Genomic DNA, 18360 nt, shown 5'->3' with positions numbered 1-18360 from the left:
GAAGCTTCACCACCTGTATTCAAACTAGTCTGTCATTTGAAAGACAAGGGCACCAAAACCAAAATAAACTGGGGAAAATTTAAGACTCTCTGCAGCAAGACAGGGTCCCAGGGCTAGAGGATTAAGTCAAGAGGGCGAGGTAAGGTTTAGTAACAGTGGCTCACGTTTGTTTGATGGGCATGTTCAGTTAGGGATGGATAAGGCTGCCTCTAAGTCAACACTATTCACTATTCATGAAACTAATGCCATAAAGAGAGAGAGACAGAGAGAGAGACAATAGGTATACTTTACCATCCCCGGGAATGATGCGAAGGGTAACTGTGTTTCCCGCTTCCTTGATTAGGTTGACAATGTCGGAATGGGACTTGTTGGTGATGGAACAGCCATTTACCGCCAAGATCCGGTCTCCTACTTTCAGCTTGCCACATCGGTCAGCAGGGCTCCCCTCAATAATCCGACCTATTTTGTGAGGCATAGCCACACATGCATTGCCTGCTTTGATATTGAGTTTTAATTTTTTTTGAGTTACGTGGGAATAGAGTGAAGGGAGGAGAAAAAGGGTTGAAAAGGGAAAGAGAAGGTTAAGTGTTAATTAATTAAAGCATTAAGCAAATGTTATTTAAGGAGAACTCTGTGCCGAGGGTCAAAACATTGGCAAAGTTCAGGGCGTCTCTGTAAGAAGTTACTGCCCTGAAATGATAGCTCATCATTCCCGTCCTTTCCTGATTCAAACCGTGGGGAAAACCCCAGCTTCCCTCCTTACATTAATGGCCAATTTGGGGATCTTTGGCAACTTCAAAGATTCTCAAAAGCCCCAAAATAACTTGCTGTGGGCTTATTTTGAGACTGCGAATGTGAAACCCAGAGCTGGGAGGGAGGTTTTTTTATCCATCCTGCGCTCACATCACTTCATTTTTTTGCCAGCTGTTGCTTAAGTTTCTGCCAATGTTTTGTTCTTTCTCCATTTAGAAAAAATAATCACCGGGTGTCTGGTGAGGCATACGAGTCTGCTAGCACCGAAAATTCAAACTGAAAACACCTGATGGACAAACAGACTTTCTGAATTTCTAGCCAGAATGATGAAAGCTTTAGAAAAAGGGCATAATTATGAGATGAGCCAAGAAGGCACCCAACGTTGACACCTATTTTTCCTTTAATGACCTCTGCTCCATCAGTCTGTGTCGTGGGCTTTCAGAGAAGGGCCCAAATGGCCCATTAGCTCTGACGTCCTCCTCCTTGGTCACAAAAATCCCCTCAAAGGAGTAAGAAAATCTGGTACCTACTCAGGCTGAGGACAGGGAACCGAAGCTAGGTTCAGATCATTCCTCAACCCTCTTCTTTAAACACTTCCTTTCTCCTGATCAGTTCCTACACAAGCTACGAGAGGGTAAATCAGGAACGCACATTTGAAGGTTGACCATGCGCTCTAAGACATTTCGTGTCACAACGAAGAGTGTGGATAACTTTAAGAAGAGAGGTGGAAAGCTGGCTTGCAGGCCTGACATAGGGTTTCCAGATAATCATATACTGTGTTTCAAAGTTTCTTGTGCATATTCACTAACTGAGAGTTTGTCTTTCTGGGGACTGTAAAGAGAGTAATACAGTCGAGCCACCTTTGGGAAAGGGTAACAAAATTAACATAGGAGATGTTGAAACTAACTTAGCAGGCTCTTCCATCATAATTTAGTGCTTAAGGATAAAATGTGTGGGAAAATGAGCTACAGTTCCTTTGAATATTTGCCTGAGTCTGTATTACTGGATGTAAGATCAAAGTCAAAGAATTTTTTCAAAAAGGAAGTTAAACAGTCTTTTGGAATGGCAAGAAGCAGGTGCAGGGGGAAGCCTTCCTACTGGATGGAATTCAAGGTCTTGATTAAGTCTAGCCTATCTCCAAGGACAAATCCCATGGGAAAGGTAGCATACGGCAAGTAGGAGGGAAGCTCTGTATAGCTCAGAACAGAAGTCTTGTGCAAGGTATTAAGGAAAGTTTAATTTGTTCATTATAAGAGCTGGAGGAGAACAATCAAAGATCAAATTGGAATTGAAGACATTAAATATTTGTTAAATAAAGCATAGCCTCCCGTCTGAAACATCTAGTTCATTCTAGAAAGTGACACTGAGAAGTCAAAAATCCTGAGAACATCAGAGTGCAAATTGTACCTCAAAAGAAACTAACTTGTGTTTTCTTTTCCCTTCTCTGCCTTTTTTATTTTTAAATTAAGCAGAAATCAATATTTTAAAATTAACTTAAAAACAAGCCCCCCAAACCCTGCCTTGAGGTCAAGTCACCCACCCACAACATGCTATGATAACATTATTAATATAGCTCAGAAAAACACGGTTAGTAATGGGGTGTTTGTTACCGCAGCCACACATGCATAGACCTGGCTTGACTCACTGCCTCTAATGAACACACCTCGGGGGAGACGGCTTTAATAGGAAGCAATATACCAAGACTAAAGGAGGCAAGTGAAGTTCTACTGGAGCAGGAAGCAAATGGGATGGAGCACTTAGCAGATGTTAGCTGGCAAGTGACCACTGGTCCTCAGGTTCCATGTGGACAAGTCATTTCAAGACAGAGCTAGATTAAATTTCAAAGCCTGTCCAGCCCTTCCCTGTCCGCCAGTCATATTCCATGTTAATTAATAAATGTGCTTGGGGAAAATGACAAATGATTTTTTATTTAATGAAGAAGATGGATCATTTTGAGAGTTCATTCCATTCTAAAAGGAAATAGATGCATAGATTCCTAGTTCCTGGAATCACCTGGCTTCCTATTTTACCTTGGCTAGTGCACCCAGCAGCGTTAACCCCCAGCAGAGGCGGGACAACTATGGTTCCCCATACTCTGCTGAAGCCCCCAACTTCTGGATGAGACAGGATAATCACCCCTTCTAGAATTCAAGGGCAGTGAAGACAAATGGCTCTTAACTTGGATTTTAATTACATTCTTAACCAGGCAACAGCAAACATATCATTTAAAAATTAAAACGTAAACATTTCAGATGGGGAGAGAGTAGAGAAAGGACACAGATAAGGTGGAAAGGGCACTTCAGGTATATTTTTACTCCCTACACCTCTATTTTTTTTCTCCTAGGCATTTATTTTTTCAACTGTGGGCTTCTAAAAACTCTTATACCTTCTGAGGCTACTGCTATAAATGATCTCCTACTCAGGACCTGGCACAGGGCTTTCTCTGGCAAGAATTTTTCCCGCTCTATACCGTTGAGGGGCTGCTTTGCATACTTCACCTACGACTGAGGTGTTCTGCCTGTGAACACACATTCAGAGTGCAAGCTGAAGGGTTTAAAAAAAAAAAGTCCCAACCTTCAGGAGGGGAAAAGCTATCGAAATACACTCCATCCCCAGTTAAGACTTGAATTCCCTAAAGCGAAAAGCATTTCTGATAATGAGACAGTGGCCGTTCTTCACTGGCCCTGGGACCCTCCCGGGCATCGCAGGAAAGCAACGCACAGAAAGAAGCGGCCGCACTCACCGAAAGTCGTGCCGGCCTCGGGCCTGCTCACCGACGACACGATGACAAAGCCGAAGCCCTCGTTCTCCCCGCGCCGGATCTCCACGTCGTACGGCTGCACCACGGTGCTCACCACGCCGCTGCCGCCGCCGCCGCCGCTGCCGATGCCGCTGGTGCTGCCGCTGCCCGAGCTCACCGTGTTCAGGGAGTTCTGGCTGCCCTGCGGGGTGCGCTTCTCCTCGGTGAGCGAGGCCGGCTGAGTGCTACTGTGGTGGGACGAGGCCGGCGAGGGCACCTCGTTCTCTGTTTTGGGGGCTGTGCAAGAGATGCTCCTCTCGGTGACCCGCCTTGGCCGGCCACGCGCCCTGCGCCCCCGTCTTCCTCCCCCTACCCATCCCCCACGCGCAGGTAAGCAAGCGATGAACAGGCGAGACAGCCTCTGGCCCCACGGAACCGAGAGAGAGCAGTTTCAAACCTCTTCTCCCGATAAGTATTTACCACTCAGGATCTACTGACATCCACCCCATGGCAAAACACAAACGGACACCAAATTCTGTTCCATTCACTGCCTACTGTGTATCAACACCTGCATTCAGACTCAAGTTTGCAGCAAAATCGGCCCACTCTGAAATGTTTCCTGGAGCACGAATCAAAAAACAACCTATCCACGTTATGCTAAGTGGAATGAGTCAGAACGACAGATACCGTATGATATCACGTACACGTAGAATCTCAAAAATACAACAAACTAGTGAATATAACAAAAAAAGAAGCAGACACACAGAATTAATGGTTATCAGTGGGGGAGAGAAGCAATATGGGGGTAGAGGGGTAACAGGTACAACTAGTAGGTATAAAATAAGCTACAGGGACGTATTGTACAGCATGGGGAATATAACCAATATTTTATAACTATAAACGGAGCATAACCTTTAAAGATGGTCAATCACTGTACTGTACACCCATAACTTACAGTGTGTTGTACAGCAACTATACTTCCATGAAACAAATAAACAAAAAAGACCCATCAAGAAGGAAGTGTAGGTGACGCCACCATCTGTGCCTCAGAGACACGCCCTTTGCTGCACTCAAACTGTCATGACCCTCAAGTCCCATTTCTGTTCAGCTCTCCAAACAGTTCTGCTTCTGCCTTTTCCGTCAGGGGAGAGACTGTAAGTTGACAGTACCATTAAGATTTTCCAGACTGTGGGATTCCTGGCAATGCCAGCCAGAGGTATACTTAGCACCTCTTCCCAGCTTCCAGATGTCAATTATCTACTCTGATCACACATCTGGATGCATTAGCCTCCCTCAGAATTCATTTCAGCAAATTCCAGTTTTTCTCCTTTGTCAAGTGACAGGGTAGGGCACTCCTAAACAGCCACAGTAGTAGGTGGTATCAACTTACTTAAATTTCATGCCAAAAGCAAAATGCATATTTGGGTTTTGGATAGAACTACTACATTTATTCCCCAAAGTGTCTCCTTTCATAGATTTAGTTTATATTGTAGTGAAATATATGGAACATTGTTATTTTAACCATTTTAGGTAAATAGTTCAATGGCATTAAGTACAGAAATATTGTTGTTACTCATCACCACCACCCATCTCCAGAACTTCTTCCTCTTCCAGAACTGAAAATCTGTATCTAGTAAATAGCAACTAACCATTTTCCCCTCCCCCAGACCCTGGCAACCACCATTCTGCTTTCTATCAATTTGACTACTCTAGGTACCTCATATAAATGGAAGACTGTAATACTGTCCTTCTGTGAATGGCTTATTTCACTTAGCCTTATGTCTCTTCAAAGATTTAACATGCCTTTGACCCAGAACTAAAAATCCTCAATATTTAACATTGTAAAAATAAATGTGAAACCAACAAGTATCACATATATCTCCTATTTTTATTTGGGCCAGTAGAGTCAAAAAGTTTTCATCTCATCTCAAAAGCCATTTCTGACTGCTGTTGGTTGCATGGAATTCAATGTTAAGATTCTGAGGCCATCGATGAGCTCTAGGGACATAACTAATTAACAGTGTTTCCCGTGGCTGCAGGAGGTAGGACTGTCACGCAAGAAATCTGATATCTTAATTCTGTAATTAATTATATACCACTTAAATGAGCTCTACTAACTTTTTGTTTTTAAAACAAGTTGCCAGGTGATTTTATCTCATATGTAGTTGTTTCACTAATATTAAAACTATGAAGAATTCATAGTATTTCATGGCATATTTCTTCAATAATTCAACTGATACAACCCAAGATCTGTCTCTCCTGCATTCTGCATTCTGTCCTGAATAACTGGGTGTGGGGGCTGCTGACAAAGCTGGTGAATGAACGGAAAGGACAGACACTCACACAGTGAACTGTCTCAAAATGGCAGAATCACAGAGAAGTCAACTGTGATTCCCAAGAATGGCAAGAAGAGGATGCTGAAATCTGAAGGCAGTGGGAGGAAGGAGGGAACTTCTGAGGGTTTCACAGAGAAGGCTATATTTGAGTTGGGCCTGAAAGGTATGCAGTATTTTGAGAACTCGAGTACTTCGAAGCTTGCAGGAGGAAGGAAGCACAGATGACGTAGAACTGGCCAGCTCTACAACTTCCATATAGAGAAAAATTAAAAAATTAAAATCTCGCTTTAATTCATATGACTGTCAACAACAGAGTAGCTTTTTAATGAGCTTATTTTGCAGCACAAACTGAATTTTGACCTTTTAACTTGAAGCTACAAGGCTCCTGACTGTCCTAAATGACCTATTTTGTTGAGAATTCCCATTAAATGAAGAGAGTAACTAAGTTCTAGTGGGAAAGGGGATGGGGGAAGGTAACGTATATTCAACGAGCCTTCTTCTACAAGCCTGTGCTGAACAGACAGGGATAGCACATTAAAGTACTTTCGAATGACAGTAGTTGTGCAGGGTTTGAGGGAAGCAAACCATCTGGAAATTCTGAGCTTAATCACATTTGCTAAAAGAGATGCTTGAGGAGGCAGACACAGGAAGGGGCCTTTTCTATGAATCCAGTGACAAGGCACTGTCTAAAAGAATGAATGAAAAACATACCCGCAAACACCACTTTACGCCGCACCGTGAGATTGACGTGGCCTTGCTTGGCAGCTTGTTGCATAAGCTGGACCACAAGCTGGTGTGATTTTCCAATTACTGGTGTCCCATCCACACAGATTAATTCATCCCCAGACCTCAGGCGGCCGTCGGTATCAGCAGCACCCAGTGGTACGATGTGACCGATATAAATCTGTTGAGTAATTGGATGATGGATGAAACATAGACCTTTTGATTTACTATTACAGGCGGACCTCAGAGACATTGCGGGTTTGGTTTCAGACCACCACAATAGAGCAAATACCATCACAAAGCGAGTATCGTGCACGTTCTGGTTTCCCAGTACCTATAAAAGCTATGTTTACACTATACTGTAGTCTATGAAGTGTGCAATAGCATTGTCTTTAAAGAAGTGCACACCTTAATTAAAAAATACTTTATTGTTAAAAATTGCTACGCATCCTCGGACAATGCAGGGTTGCCACAAAACCTCAATTCTTAAACAAAAGAAAAGTATTCTCTGCAAAGCGCAGTAAAACAAGGTTTGCCCTGCACCAAATGATGGCCTGAACATTTGTAAGAGCAATTCAGTTCATTCACTCGTGTCTGCAAGCCATGACACAAACACTGATTGAGCACCCACTGGATACCAGGTGCTGTGCTAGGTGCTACAACAATTCTTAAACGGTGAAAAAAAAATTTTTTTTTCTTGTTTGGTTCCTTAACATCTACTGATGGTTTGGTGATGACTTTTCCCCCCTTTTTGTAGAAATTAATCATTTTACTTCCTTAAATGGCAAAACATTTTTTTCCTTTTCTGTCTACCTGAGAACCCTCCTATGCTAAATATAGTAGTAATACAACTATTCTTTAAAGGCTAGTGTGTGCCTAGCAGTAGGGAATGCACAATAAATACTGTTAAATGAAGGGATAAATCAGGCAAAGTCTGGTTTGACATCCCCATTTCTGTAGTCTGTAACAGCTGTATGCAGAACAGATTTTTCTAGTCAGTGTCTTGCTGTTACATTAATCACTCACTCAACTTTGGCTAAAATATTTGTGCTTTGCTTGCCTTCTCACTAGATAATAATGCTATAACAATCTTTATGTGGCATTTACTGTTGACAAAGAACTTCAACACAAGAGTGGCTAAGAAAAAAAAAAAATAAATAAAACAAGAGTGGTTAAGAATATGGACTCTGGAATCACACCCTTTCCAGCCCCTTCATTTACTAACTCTGTGATCCCAGGCAAGTTCATCAATGTTTCTGGGTCTTTATTTGAGGATTTGAAAAGTGCGGGTAAATTCATGGATTTGACGGATAAAGGAGAAGACTGTATGTTAGAAGCCTCTAGCATAGCATCCGGCACATAGTAAGCACTCAATAAGTAATAGCTATTTAATTGTGATGAAGAAATGAACAATACTTAACTTTAGTTCTCTTTTCCCCTTCCAAATGAATCCTGTGATGTTCTATTCAATTGATCCTAAAGATGAGCCCTGGTGAGGTTAAATATCTCCTAACCCTTGTTCAGGGTTCTTTCTCTAATTTTGTAAAGTTGGTGGTCCTACTTTCTCAAATCTCTCGTAATGCTTGATAAGTGCTCTCTATACACTAGCTACTCCGTATACAAAGCCAAACTACCTGCTGGCAGATTGAACAGAACTGGCCAGGAGGATCGGGCCATTGTTCTCTCAGTTGATGTCTATCCCTATATTGCTTTTAGGTTTCCTTTCCTTTGATGGGGAGCTTCAGATGCCACAGCTGCCGCTTTCCACAAGCACAAACACCAACTTTCCTTCTTCTTCAAGGCAAAAAGAGCTTCACAAAATCCAAAGAATAACCCCCACTGCCTGAGATGAAACAGTCAGGGGTGCACCTAGCTGGACTCAAAATTTTGGCGATCTGTCCCTACTGCCAATTTGCTTTGAAGTCTTAAAAAATAGCACTGGGGGTGGGAGGCGGGGTGACAGGTAGACAAAAGACGACTCACAGGTTCCCCTGGTTCATTTCCACCGAGAATCCTAAATCCAAATCCAGTCTCTTTTCTCCAGAGGAAGATGTCCTGTTCTTGGTAATCTGGAACTGCAGAGAGGGGAGAGGAAGAGAGATTATTCCTCTGATAAAAGGAATCAGAGCCCTAAGGTGGACACAGTTACAGCACCAGTACTGATGGTGCTTGTGCAGACGAAAGCTTTCCAACACAGATAATCTGGACAGGCGAAGTAACAGAGGACGCTGGGCAAAAGGAAACAGTAGGACCAGTCATTGAGCCTGAAGTTTTTTTCAAAGGACTAGTCACTGTTTGATAACTCCTAATCAAACCCAAGCCATTATCCCTAACTAAGGCTGAAGTCAGCACTCACCACTCTCCCTGGTATTGTTACGAGGGGAATTAAATAAATTCACGTCATCACGCTCGGCACACGGTGGGTGCCTGTGCCCGAGGAAGGAGTGCAGGCTAAGTCAGAGTGACCTTTGGAGTGGAGGCTGCTCCGAGGATCAGAAGACCTGTTAAGTACCTGATGTCATCAACTAGGAGATGAAAGAAAACAGCTTGAGGTAATGAGTGTTTTCCATTAAAAAAAAAAATCACTTTTTGCTTTAAAAGTAATGAAGACTAGCAAAGCTAATAATATGACTTGTTAGATCATTTTATTACTCTCAAACATCTTAAGATTTCCAAATTTACAAAATTTCCTCTTTCACTACTATTACCAAAAAATATCCAGCCTTCCATATCCTTAAGATCAACGGTGACAACAAAATTGTTCTATGTCAGGGAACTATATTTCATTGTTAATATGAGTGCCTTACTCCACAATGTGCCTCTAATGTTTCAACATTTTAAGTATTAATTTATTACCCAACAACATGATATTTTTTTACTTTAAAAGCCCTGTGATAGTCCAGAGCTTTAAAATGAAAATCTCATTTTTTTTTACAGAAAAGTAATTTCCATAAGAACATGCTTACTGTACATGAAATTGTTCTATATACCACTCTGTTACTTAACTAAGGGAACTAAAAAAGGGTTATTTCCACTTAATTCTTACTTAATATTTTAATGTATAACTAGTGCATTTTATCATCTGTAAAATGACAAATCTTTTATTTAAGGGGAAAAAATATAATTTAGCGACCATGAATCCTAAAGGAGATTTTTCAAATGCTGTTCTGCAGACTTTCTGGGTTTATTTAATTCATTGGCTTTGAGGCTGAAGGACCATATTGGCCTAAGAATTTAATTCCCATCTTCTCTGATTTTGTACAGTGGGACAGGGAAGAAGAAACTGGTTGTTTAGATTTCAAGCTGCCGAGAGATGTTCCCTTTTCAGGATTCACCCATAAGCTTAAAATGTATAGTGAATGAATACGCTAAGAGAGAAGAAACTAAATGAACAGGTGAGTCCAAGTCAGAGGAGTCTGAATCCAATATTTCTGCCTGAGCTATCTTAATGCTGTGCTTTAAATGGTGCTTCTAATCCAGCGCTTTCTTATTATAATTGCTGAGGCTAAGCTGTAAGATGCTGTGGAACGTGGAGTTAAGCTACATCATAGGACGCCCAGAAGCACAATTTGAGAATGATATTTTCTTGAGCACGCTAAGGTAACAATATTTTCTTTCTGTCTGAGTAGCTGGCTAAAGGGTATTTGTTGTAATAGCCTCATTGAAACAACAAATTAAATCAAGTTGTGTCTCTGTCTTCGGTTCACTCAAGCAGGAGGATTATCACCCAAATAGACCCCGAGTGCTTTCCAGTCAGCACTCGGTTCTTGGCTGAGTTTGCTTTAAATCCGCTGTGCCTGTCTGTGAACAAGGAAAGGACCTCTGCGGAGACCTCCAGCCCAGACCAATTTTTTCTCAGCATCAATTAATATAGGAACACGTGCCCCTCCTACAGTGACATCAAATGTAGCAAGTTTCTGCCTTATTATTGCCCACTGAGGGGTAAGCCACCATGGTTTGGGCAGTTGTAGCCACCAGATCTAGGCTTATCATACAGTGCAGTCCATTGGAAAAAAATTTGCTTCTCTGAGAATCAATAAGCAAATAGTAATTTTATTTAAAGAGCTTCCTGTTGAAAGGAAGATGCCCAATGACAGATACCAAGGATGCAGAAGACGTCAGTGATGAGCTTTTTACGAAAACACGCACAAACACAATACAGCAACACACAGACACGTTACAAAGAAAGTCTTTTGGCCTTTGAACTGTGGCATTTTGATAATTATATTCTTCTACTGACCAAACACCATCTGCCCAAATATACAACTTCGGTCATCAATCAGTACTGAAACATATTACAGATTTATAGAATGATTTTTCCCTTCTTTGTCCTCTGCTGCCACTTCTTCCCAAGGGCACTAAAGTTTCTAAACTACTCCCCCAAAATGTTTTTTGTTCTCTTCTCTATTTCAGGCAGATTTTATTAAAATTAAGTTTCTAGGAGGCAGTGAGGTAGAGCCATCTTTCTGATATTACTATCACTTTTTTTTTTTTTGGAGTGAGACTAAATCAAAAAGAGCTAAGAGAATCTTGTCCAGCTTTGTTCATTTCTAGGCCCTTGCATAGGGGACATCTGAACAGCTAATTTCCTTTGGTAGTTCCACTAACGACTCCAAGAAGCAGTCAAAAGACTTCCTTTGATAATTAGAAAGGATGGAGTCACCAGGGTTTTGGAGAACTGTCCTGGTGACTTCATTACAACAGACACAACACATTTGCAGACTTGGCTGAACATGCCCAACATTTTTTATTTCATCTTGTCTTTGCTCTTTGCTTGGTTAAGAAGAATGCCTCAAACACTTCGGTTCATGGCATCTTTCTTATTTCCCTCCCTTTTCTGAGTTTCTCCCCAGCCCCCCAAACCAATGGGAACATCAAACAGGATGAATAATAATGGAGAAATGAAAGTTTTCAGTGAATCCTTACTCTGACATTCTCCAAAATTCGTGGAATTGATTTCTTTCTCTCTTTCACCCTTGCTCAATCCCGATGAAGGCGAAGGTGACATAGCTGGAATATTAATTTCACAATTTTGCAAAGCTTAATGTATGTGCTTTCTCTTAGTTCACTTTAATTTAGTTTTGATTGATAAGGAACGTGCAGTTAAGCTTTCACAGTAAAGGTCAAGGCTGCTGTGGATTTTAAAAGACTATGGTTTGATTCTTTTTTTCCCTCTTTTTTTTTTTTTTTCATGGTACTTTGCTTGTCAAAAAGCTAGAATTTAAAACTGTACCGTTTGAGAATTTCCATTACCATCTTAGACTCTTCCTATTTAATTACACCCCGAAGTACACATTCTTGTATGACCTTGTTTGAAGCATGTCATGAACTTTAGATTTGTCTAAACCCTTTTTCCCTTTTGAAGGAAAAAAAAAAAAAAACTTAAAGCATACTTCTGTCATTGCCACACTCCTACGTTTATTTAAAGTCGTGTCAAGTTCCTGATGGGATTAATTCTTGGGCTAATACCTATTCGGATAAATTCTAGGCAGTTCAGGCAGAACAGTCTTTTATTTACTGACACAAATCATCAGATCTGGCCAAGAGCTGAACAAACACACAAATAAGAACTGTCATAACAGCTCTTAAAATCTAGATGCACAGCTCAGCTCCTCAAATTCACTGTGATAAAGGAGCCGCTCCCCAATTCCAGATCCGTAAGCACGTCGCTCTCGAGGGACAGGTTTACTGTGGTTAATAGGACAGCTTTGTCATTTTTTTCTTTCCCAACTATTTTATCAACAGGCAAAAGTTTCAACTGCAAAAAGCTTCAGACTTTCTTTTGTAGGCAACACTAGTGGATACGAGCTGTTCTTCCTGAACATTTAATGAATGAGACAGCATCACTGTCATTTCTTAAGGATGGGCACCACTGGCTTGTTATCTACAGAAAACACAAAACAGGCAATGTGGCTTCTAAAGGACTCTCATGTGTCCTTTGAGTTCTTCAGAGGGATTTATGAGCACATCTGTACTTCCACTTGATTCATTCAGACACTCCTGTCTCGACAGATGGCCGTATCGAGAATTTGTTATTTTTGCACAGCATCTAGACCACGTGAAGGAGTTGGATTGGAGACCATGTTAAGAACCTTCACAATAAAATGAAATACAAGGAAAATATATGTCCTCCTCACCCCAAAAAACGGGGAGAAGTTAAGGGTACAAAGAAGGTGCTATTGCTGACTTCAGCTCTCCTGTTTTCCCTGGAGTACTCTGCTCATTTTAATATGCCTTGAGGGGTCGGGCAGGGAATCATTCCTAACCAGACTACATGCTGTATTTTTTTTTTTTTCAAAAGACAAGGTTAAAAAAAATAGCCCAAGGGAATGGCAGAGACTGATGGGATAAAGCGAAATACTGATTAAAAGACAAGATTGGCGTAGGTTCATTTGTAGGTACTGTGAAGAAAAGAAAACCATTGATGGATATGGAACAATCACCATTGGAGAGAAAAGTCCTACCATGGTCCTCGTTTACTGTGAGGAGGAAACCTATGTGAATTTTCACATCTATTAGGTTGCTGCGATCACTCAATTACAGAGCCTCCAATCGCCAAAAAATGGATTCTCATTTGTGCTGCCAGGTCCTCGTCTTTAGATGTTAGAGAAAGTGGAGACCCACCCTGGTGCTAATCCAGATATTTCAGTCTGACTCTCATTGGATGCTTTTTTTTCCCCCCGGTGAAAACTTTTCAAAAAAATTGGATTCAGTACCAAGTTCTGAAGAAATACTGCTTCTGTCAAGGTGAAAACGGCCCCTGAGCTGTAACCCCCTATTCACTGGGTGCATCAGAAGTGTCGATCCGTGCGGCCCCCGCCGGCCCTTCAGAACACGGTTTACTTTATCATGAAAAGATTCATCCATGGAAACTCAGTCATCAGCATGTACTCCACTGAGGGAAGCAGGGGCGCGGTCAATAAAGCAGTATTTCCACGTCAACTGGAGTTGGGCCATTGATTCGAGGAGCCCCGTGGTTAGAGAGAAATGTGAATGGAACATGAAAACATTCCGCTTTGGAAAGCGTTTCTCCAGTGAAATCACTACGGTTAGTGAGAGGACACAGGGAGAAAAGTCGCTTAGTAACATCAGCTTAGCAATGCCTGCTTACGAGGATGCTCCCGGGGAACTGCATCTCCTCTCGCCAAGGGTCAGGTGTACTCTGGGGTCTTCCTAAATAAATCCCTTCTCAAATGATTAGACTTTTGCTGACATAGTGAACCCTTAGCCCAAACAGCCTGCATAATTCCACACACCATTATAATTTGGAGGCAATGATCTCTCTCCCTTGAAGGGGGAAAGGACCGGGGGGGGCCCCTGAGTGACTTCCTAGAATTTGATACTCAGCAAGACCCCAGACGTGCCTTGTGTCCCCGGAGTGCTGACTTTCACCAGTAGTGTGGCCAGCTCTCCTCTGGCGGGGATGCTGGCCTCGCTCCCCTGTTTTCTTTGGGTCAGAGAGGAGTTGCGTCAGCCAGCAAAGGAAATGCTTCATGGCCAAGTACGAGCGGGTGGGCGGGAGGCAGGAGCACTTCCCACACCTCCCACCACCTCTGTGCCTGGATTCTCCAGGGGGCCTTGCTGAGAGAGAAGCACAGCTGTGGCTACAAAAGTAACCACTGATGAGGGGACTACAACCAAGAAGAGGGTAAGAATGATTCTCTGCTCTCTTCCAGTTTCCATCTGACCCTTCACCAAACCCGGCCTCCTCCCTCATTAGACATTCTCTCCTGTCCCAGAACAAAAAGAGAACACAAGGAGGAGCATGGACTTCATACCTGTTCATCGTGACCATGCATCCTCATGAGAAAACGTCACTAAGAATAACAGCTCCCCCACCCCCAAACAGGGCCTATTTGCATCCCCTAAGATGAAAGCATTTTAAGAACTTAGGGAATAGTAAGATAAATGAATGTTATTCATGGGGAATAGTCTTTGGCAATCATTTCATCATAAAAAGTAAAAAAATTAAACATTAAGGGCCTTTTCCATTTATAAGAGCCAGAAAGTTACCAGGTATGACATCACTAGCTCATATTTATTGAAAAGGTAAAGTCAAAGGAACATGCTCAACCACGGTATAAATAATTAAAGCACAAAGCACTCACTGCTTTTTTTTTTTCCCCCTTTTTAAGGGGAATGTTTAGAAAGACTGATAATGGTTAAAAAAAGAAATTACCACTATCCTTAAAAAACCAGGAGACCACTAAGAAAGCACTTAATTTCTTCTCATTACTCCTGCCATCCAAACCAATCAGATTTATGTTCAACTGTGTATCAGAGCTGTTTCAGAAGACAGGTGCTCAGAGCCAGCCACCATCTCCATGCGGGGAAGAATTAATGAGGCCACAGCTCTGATCTGCCACTTCTTTTAACAAAAAGGAAAAATAAAATCAATTTTTACCCAGACCCTTCATCTGATGACCGTCCATATCTACCCTTCCCCAAACTGAGGACCTAACAGAGGCTCCGCGAATATCCAGCAGGTTCGAACGCTGCTCTGAGACGTTTTCACCTCTCACCTGGATTCACCTCTCTCCGGTTTACACTCTGAAAATCTATTCTCAATAAGCCTCAAGAGAAAGTTGGGAGGCCGGCGGCGTGATCTGGGGAAGACAAGAGCCCGGGTGCTACTCACGTCGGTTTTCATACATGCTCCTGGACTGCGCCCAGATTTTAAAAGGATCTGGTTTTTTCTGCCCGGCGCTGTCGGTCTGATCGGGAGCCGGGGCGTCTGCGGGTGGGTACTCGGGCAGCACCTGCGGGCCGTGGCCAGGGGAGGCCGTGTGCAGGCTTCGGTGGCTGGAAACACTGTGCTGTGAACTGTTCTGGCTGTCTTTCCTTTCCAGGGGTTGCTGAAAGGGAGCGAGTGAGAGGGGCAAGAGGAGAAGGTTATTATTGGTTCCCCGAGTGGGTGTTTTCCATCAGCCTGTCTTTGTTGGGCACTTGTTTGCACACGTACGTAGACACATCAGCAACATTTTGGCTTCCACCTTCGCCCAGCTCCTGCTGAAGGCAGTACATCCCCAGGAGACTGGCAGACGGACAGAGGGGCGGGCCAGATGGAAGCACATAATCACAAACCGGGCGGCTTTCTGGGCTGGAGCAGAAAACAAATCCAATTTGCATCACAGGTTCTCTGCTAAGACACTGGGCTCGCTTATTATAAGCTGTATCCGTTTTAACATCTTCATTTTGAAACAAAACATGTGGCACCAAAGACCATGAGTGGTTTGAACAGAAGGCTCTCATATCTGAAAGGAATTCACAACCAGGGCTAAAAACGCTCCTTGGGACCCCACATCTTCCACCTTTCATTAATAAAATATTCAACTTCTATCTAAGGATTTACCATCAGTCCTTGTAGCCTGTAAGAAACAGGAATCAGATCTTTAAAGAATCACATCTAAGACTGATGTGCCCTTGTACTTTTAAGTATATACATAACTATTATCTGAAGAGCTTTCATAATTCTTAGCGAATCAATTTTTGAGGCCTCACATTTCACCTCTTGATCTCCTGACACTACTGTTGGTTGAAAACTGAGATCCATTTTTATATATGTGTTGACCTCAGGGGGTCAGCCTTCTCAGATCTGCAACTTGTCCAAAGTCCGAGTAGCAGCCAAAGGGAAAGAGTTTCATCTGAATTCCAATGCAATAAGCAGGCTCCTGATCCTGAAAACCTGCTCAGCAAAAGACCCTTCCCGTTTTTTGAGATGCTCTTGGTCTGAAGGGCAACTGAATGGAGAACAAAATCTAGTGGAAGGAAAAATACTGGAGGGGGAAAACATGGAACATTTCAGCTCTTACTTTCTCCGATAAAAGATGTGGTAAGCCCAGGTGTTTAGTTTCCCCCTGTTCAAAATAAAAATCCTAGACTCCTGTCTCTCACACAACAGATGCCACGTCACTACATTTATCTACCTCAGAGCATCATAACTGGACACTGCCAACCTCTCTTACAGGTCCTGCAGAGCTTAGGAGTTTTTAGTTTATAAGATTTGTGACTCAGACATTCCATTTCCCTCAAGTTCTTTAAAAGCATCAAATTCTTGCCCTGGGTCTTAACAATTCAGTCTTAGAACAATGGTTCTTCCTTGCTCTCTCCTCAGGTGGCCTCCATCTTCCATTCCCCAACTTGATGGACATTTCTAAGGTCCCTTTCATTCATTTCTCAGGCCTCTCTACTCCCCCTCCCTCTAGTCCTTGCTTTGAAATCTGAAGAAAGGCCAAGGAGGACAAAAACTTCACCATCCCTGACTTTTACAGATTACAGCTCTGAATATAGGTTTCAGTGAAGATTCAAAGTTGAGGAAAACTGGGCATGCATTTAGCAAAGACCAATAGACCATTTGAAATTATGCTTGGTGTGCTTGTGGGAGAAATACGAGGGCCATATGCTAACCTAGCAAAGAGGTCTTGGTAAGAATGTACGAGAAAGCTCAATTCACTCGGACTCAAGGAGACAAATTACTCTGGGAAAGGTGTCAGGAAACACATGGACCTTTGGGCAAGGACACCATCACCTTCACCCCCATGTCCCCATTGTTCCCTTTTGAAGATAATGTGCTCAGCTCCGACCTGGATGCATCAGTATTCCAAAGACTTGGGAGAGAACCTGGTTCTGCAACTTCCAAAAGCGTCCCACCCCCTCACCAAAGTGAATTCGGCCCTCGGGACCAGCTCTCCCATTTCAGCCCAGAGAAAGTCAGTACCTGCCTTGTGCTTCCCCTGGAGACATGCTGAAGATTTTCAGATGCAGGAAAGTGTCAATGATGGATACAGTCCCCACACCCCCTTCCCTGTGCGTGGGAATTTGCGTGCCTCCTCACTGTGATCTTTACAAGGGTCCCTGTTATAAACAAGCATGTGGGGTGTCAGCCCATGTCGGGCGTGCACACACCCCAGCAGACAGAGAAACAAGTTGGATTTGGGGTGGGTTGTCCCGTCTCTTATATGTTCCTGTACTGCCTACTTCTTATTTTTACAACGTAAAGAGAATGCTTTGTATAATCAAGACAAAATGCAAAGCTATTTTCATTTTGAAATGAACCTTGGAAAGGAAAATTAATGAGACTATTAGTTTCTATTTTTTTACACTGTGGTAGTGCTTTGTTTCTGCTCTCTTTTTGGAAGGGAGGAAAAAGATATTTTACAAGTAAAAGCAAATAGTTCAATAGATTAAGGACCTCTGGATTTACCCTGAGAGCTGTACCCCTCCCTTCAAGCGCCCACCCTCTCCTGGTTTCTCAAGTGAGGAGCAAATGCTGGATGTGGGGTTGGTCCATTGACACTGAATTCATTTCCCAGTTAAAGTCAATCTCTGACCCCTGAACCACCAGTCTCCTCGGTGTTGAGGCGCCTCTTCCCAAAGCTTCGCAGGGACCCAGTGAGCCGCACTGCAGGATCACCTGAGGGAAACGCCACACCTCTCTCCTTCTTCCTTTCCTGGGCTTACTCTGTAACCTCTCTAAATTTAACCTCTTCTAATCACTGCCTCTTCCTGAACAGGAGAAACAGCTTTCCGACAACCCTGACCCACTAAGAGAGTCTGGACCTTCCTCCAGCAGAGAATGCACACACGCTTTTTACACACAGACCCGCAAAGACACGCACACTGATTCTGTATGTCACCTCACGGGTTTCCAAGACTGCGGTGGCTGTCCCAGTGTAACAAATCTGACATGGAGGACCTGGAAACCTTGAGTTTAACTGAAGAGACGGCTTTGCCAAAACCAGACTGTGCAAATGACGTTTACAAGAAATACCTGGGGCCATTTAAAAAATTTTCTCACCTTTTCTCCCC

At 42.8% G+C, this 18360-nt stretch overlaps 1 protein-coding gene across 17 annotated transcripts in view; it reads right to left on the bottom strand.

Moving 5' to 3' along the window:
- The window catches only part of MAGI1 (membrane associated guanylate kinase, WW and PDZ domain containing 1), a 577834-nt gene that overhangs the window by 18652 nt on the left and 540822 nt on the right, over positions 1 to 18360 (bottom strand). For 4 of the 17 annotated variants that reach the window (XM_074344506.1, XM_074344521.1, XM_074344507.1 and 1 more), the window contains 6 exons: positions 15191 to 15407; positions 11479 to 11562; positions 8536 to 8627; positions 6541 to 6733; positions 3497 to 3790; positions 292 to 495 (listed from right to left, as the gene is read on the bottom strand). In XM_074344506.1, coding sequence (XP_074200607.1) covers positions 292 to 495; positions 3497 to 3790; positions 6541 to 6733; positions 8536 to 8627; positions 11479 to 11562; positions 15191 to 15407 — 1084 coding nt within the window. The remainder of the gene's footprint in view (positions 1 to 291; positions 496 to 3496; positions 3791 to 6540; positions 6734 to 8535; positions 8628 to 11478; positions 11563 to 15190; positions 15408 to 18360) is intronic. The other 13 variants (XM_074344522.1, XM_074344508.1, XM_074344509.1 and 10 more) reach the window with 7 other exon arrangements.

Source organism: Camelus bactrianus, chromosome 17, assembly GCF_048773025.1.
Source record: "Camelus bactrianus isolate YW-2024 breed Bactrian camel chromosome 17, ASM4877302v1, whole genome shotgun sequence".
In the NCBI taxonomy this organism is placed as follows: Eukaryota; Metazoa; Chordata; class Mammalia; order Artiodactyla; family Camelidae; genus Camelus; species Camelus bactrianus.
The sequence above is the reverse complement of the archived record's forward strand: the minus strand, read 5'-3'. Positions and strand labels throughout refer to the sequence as shown.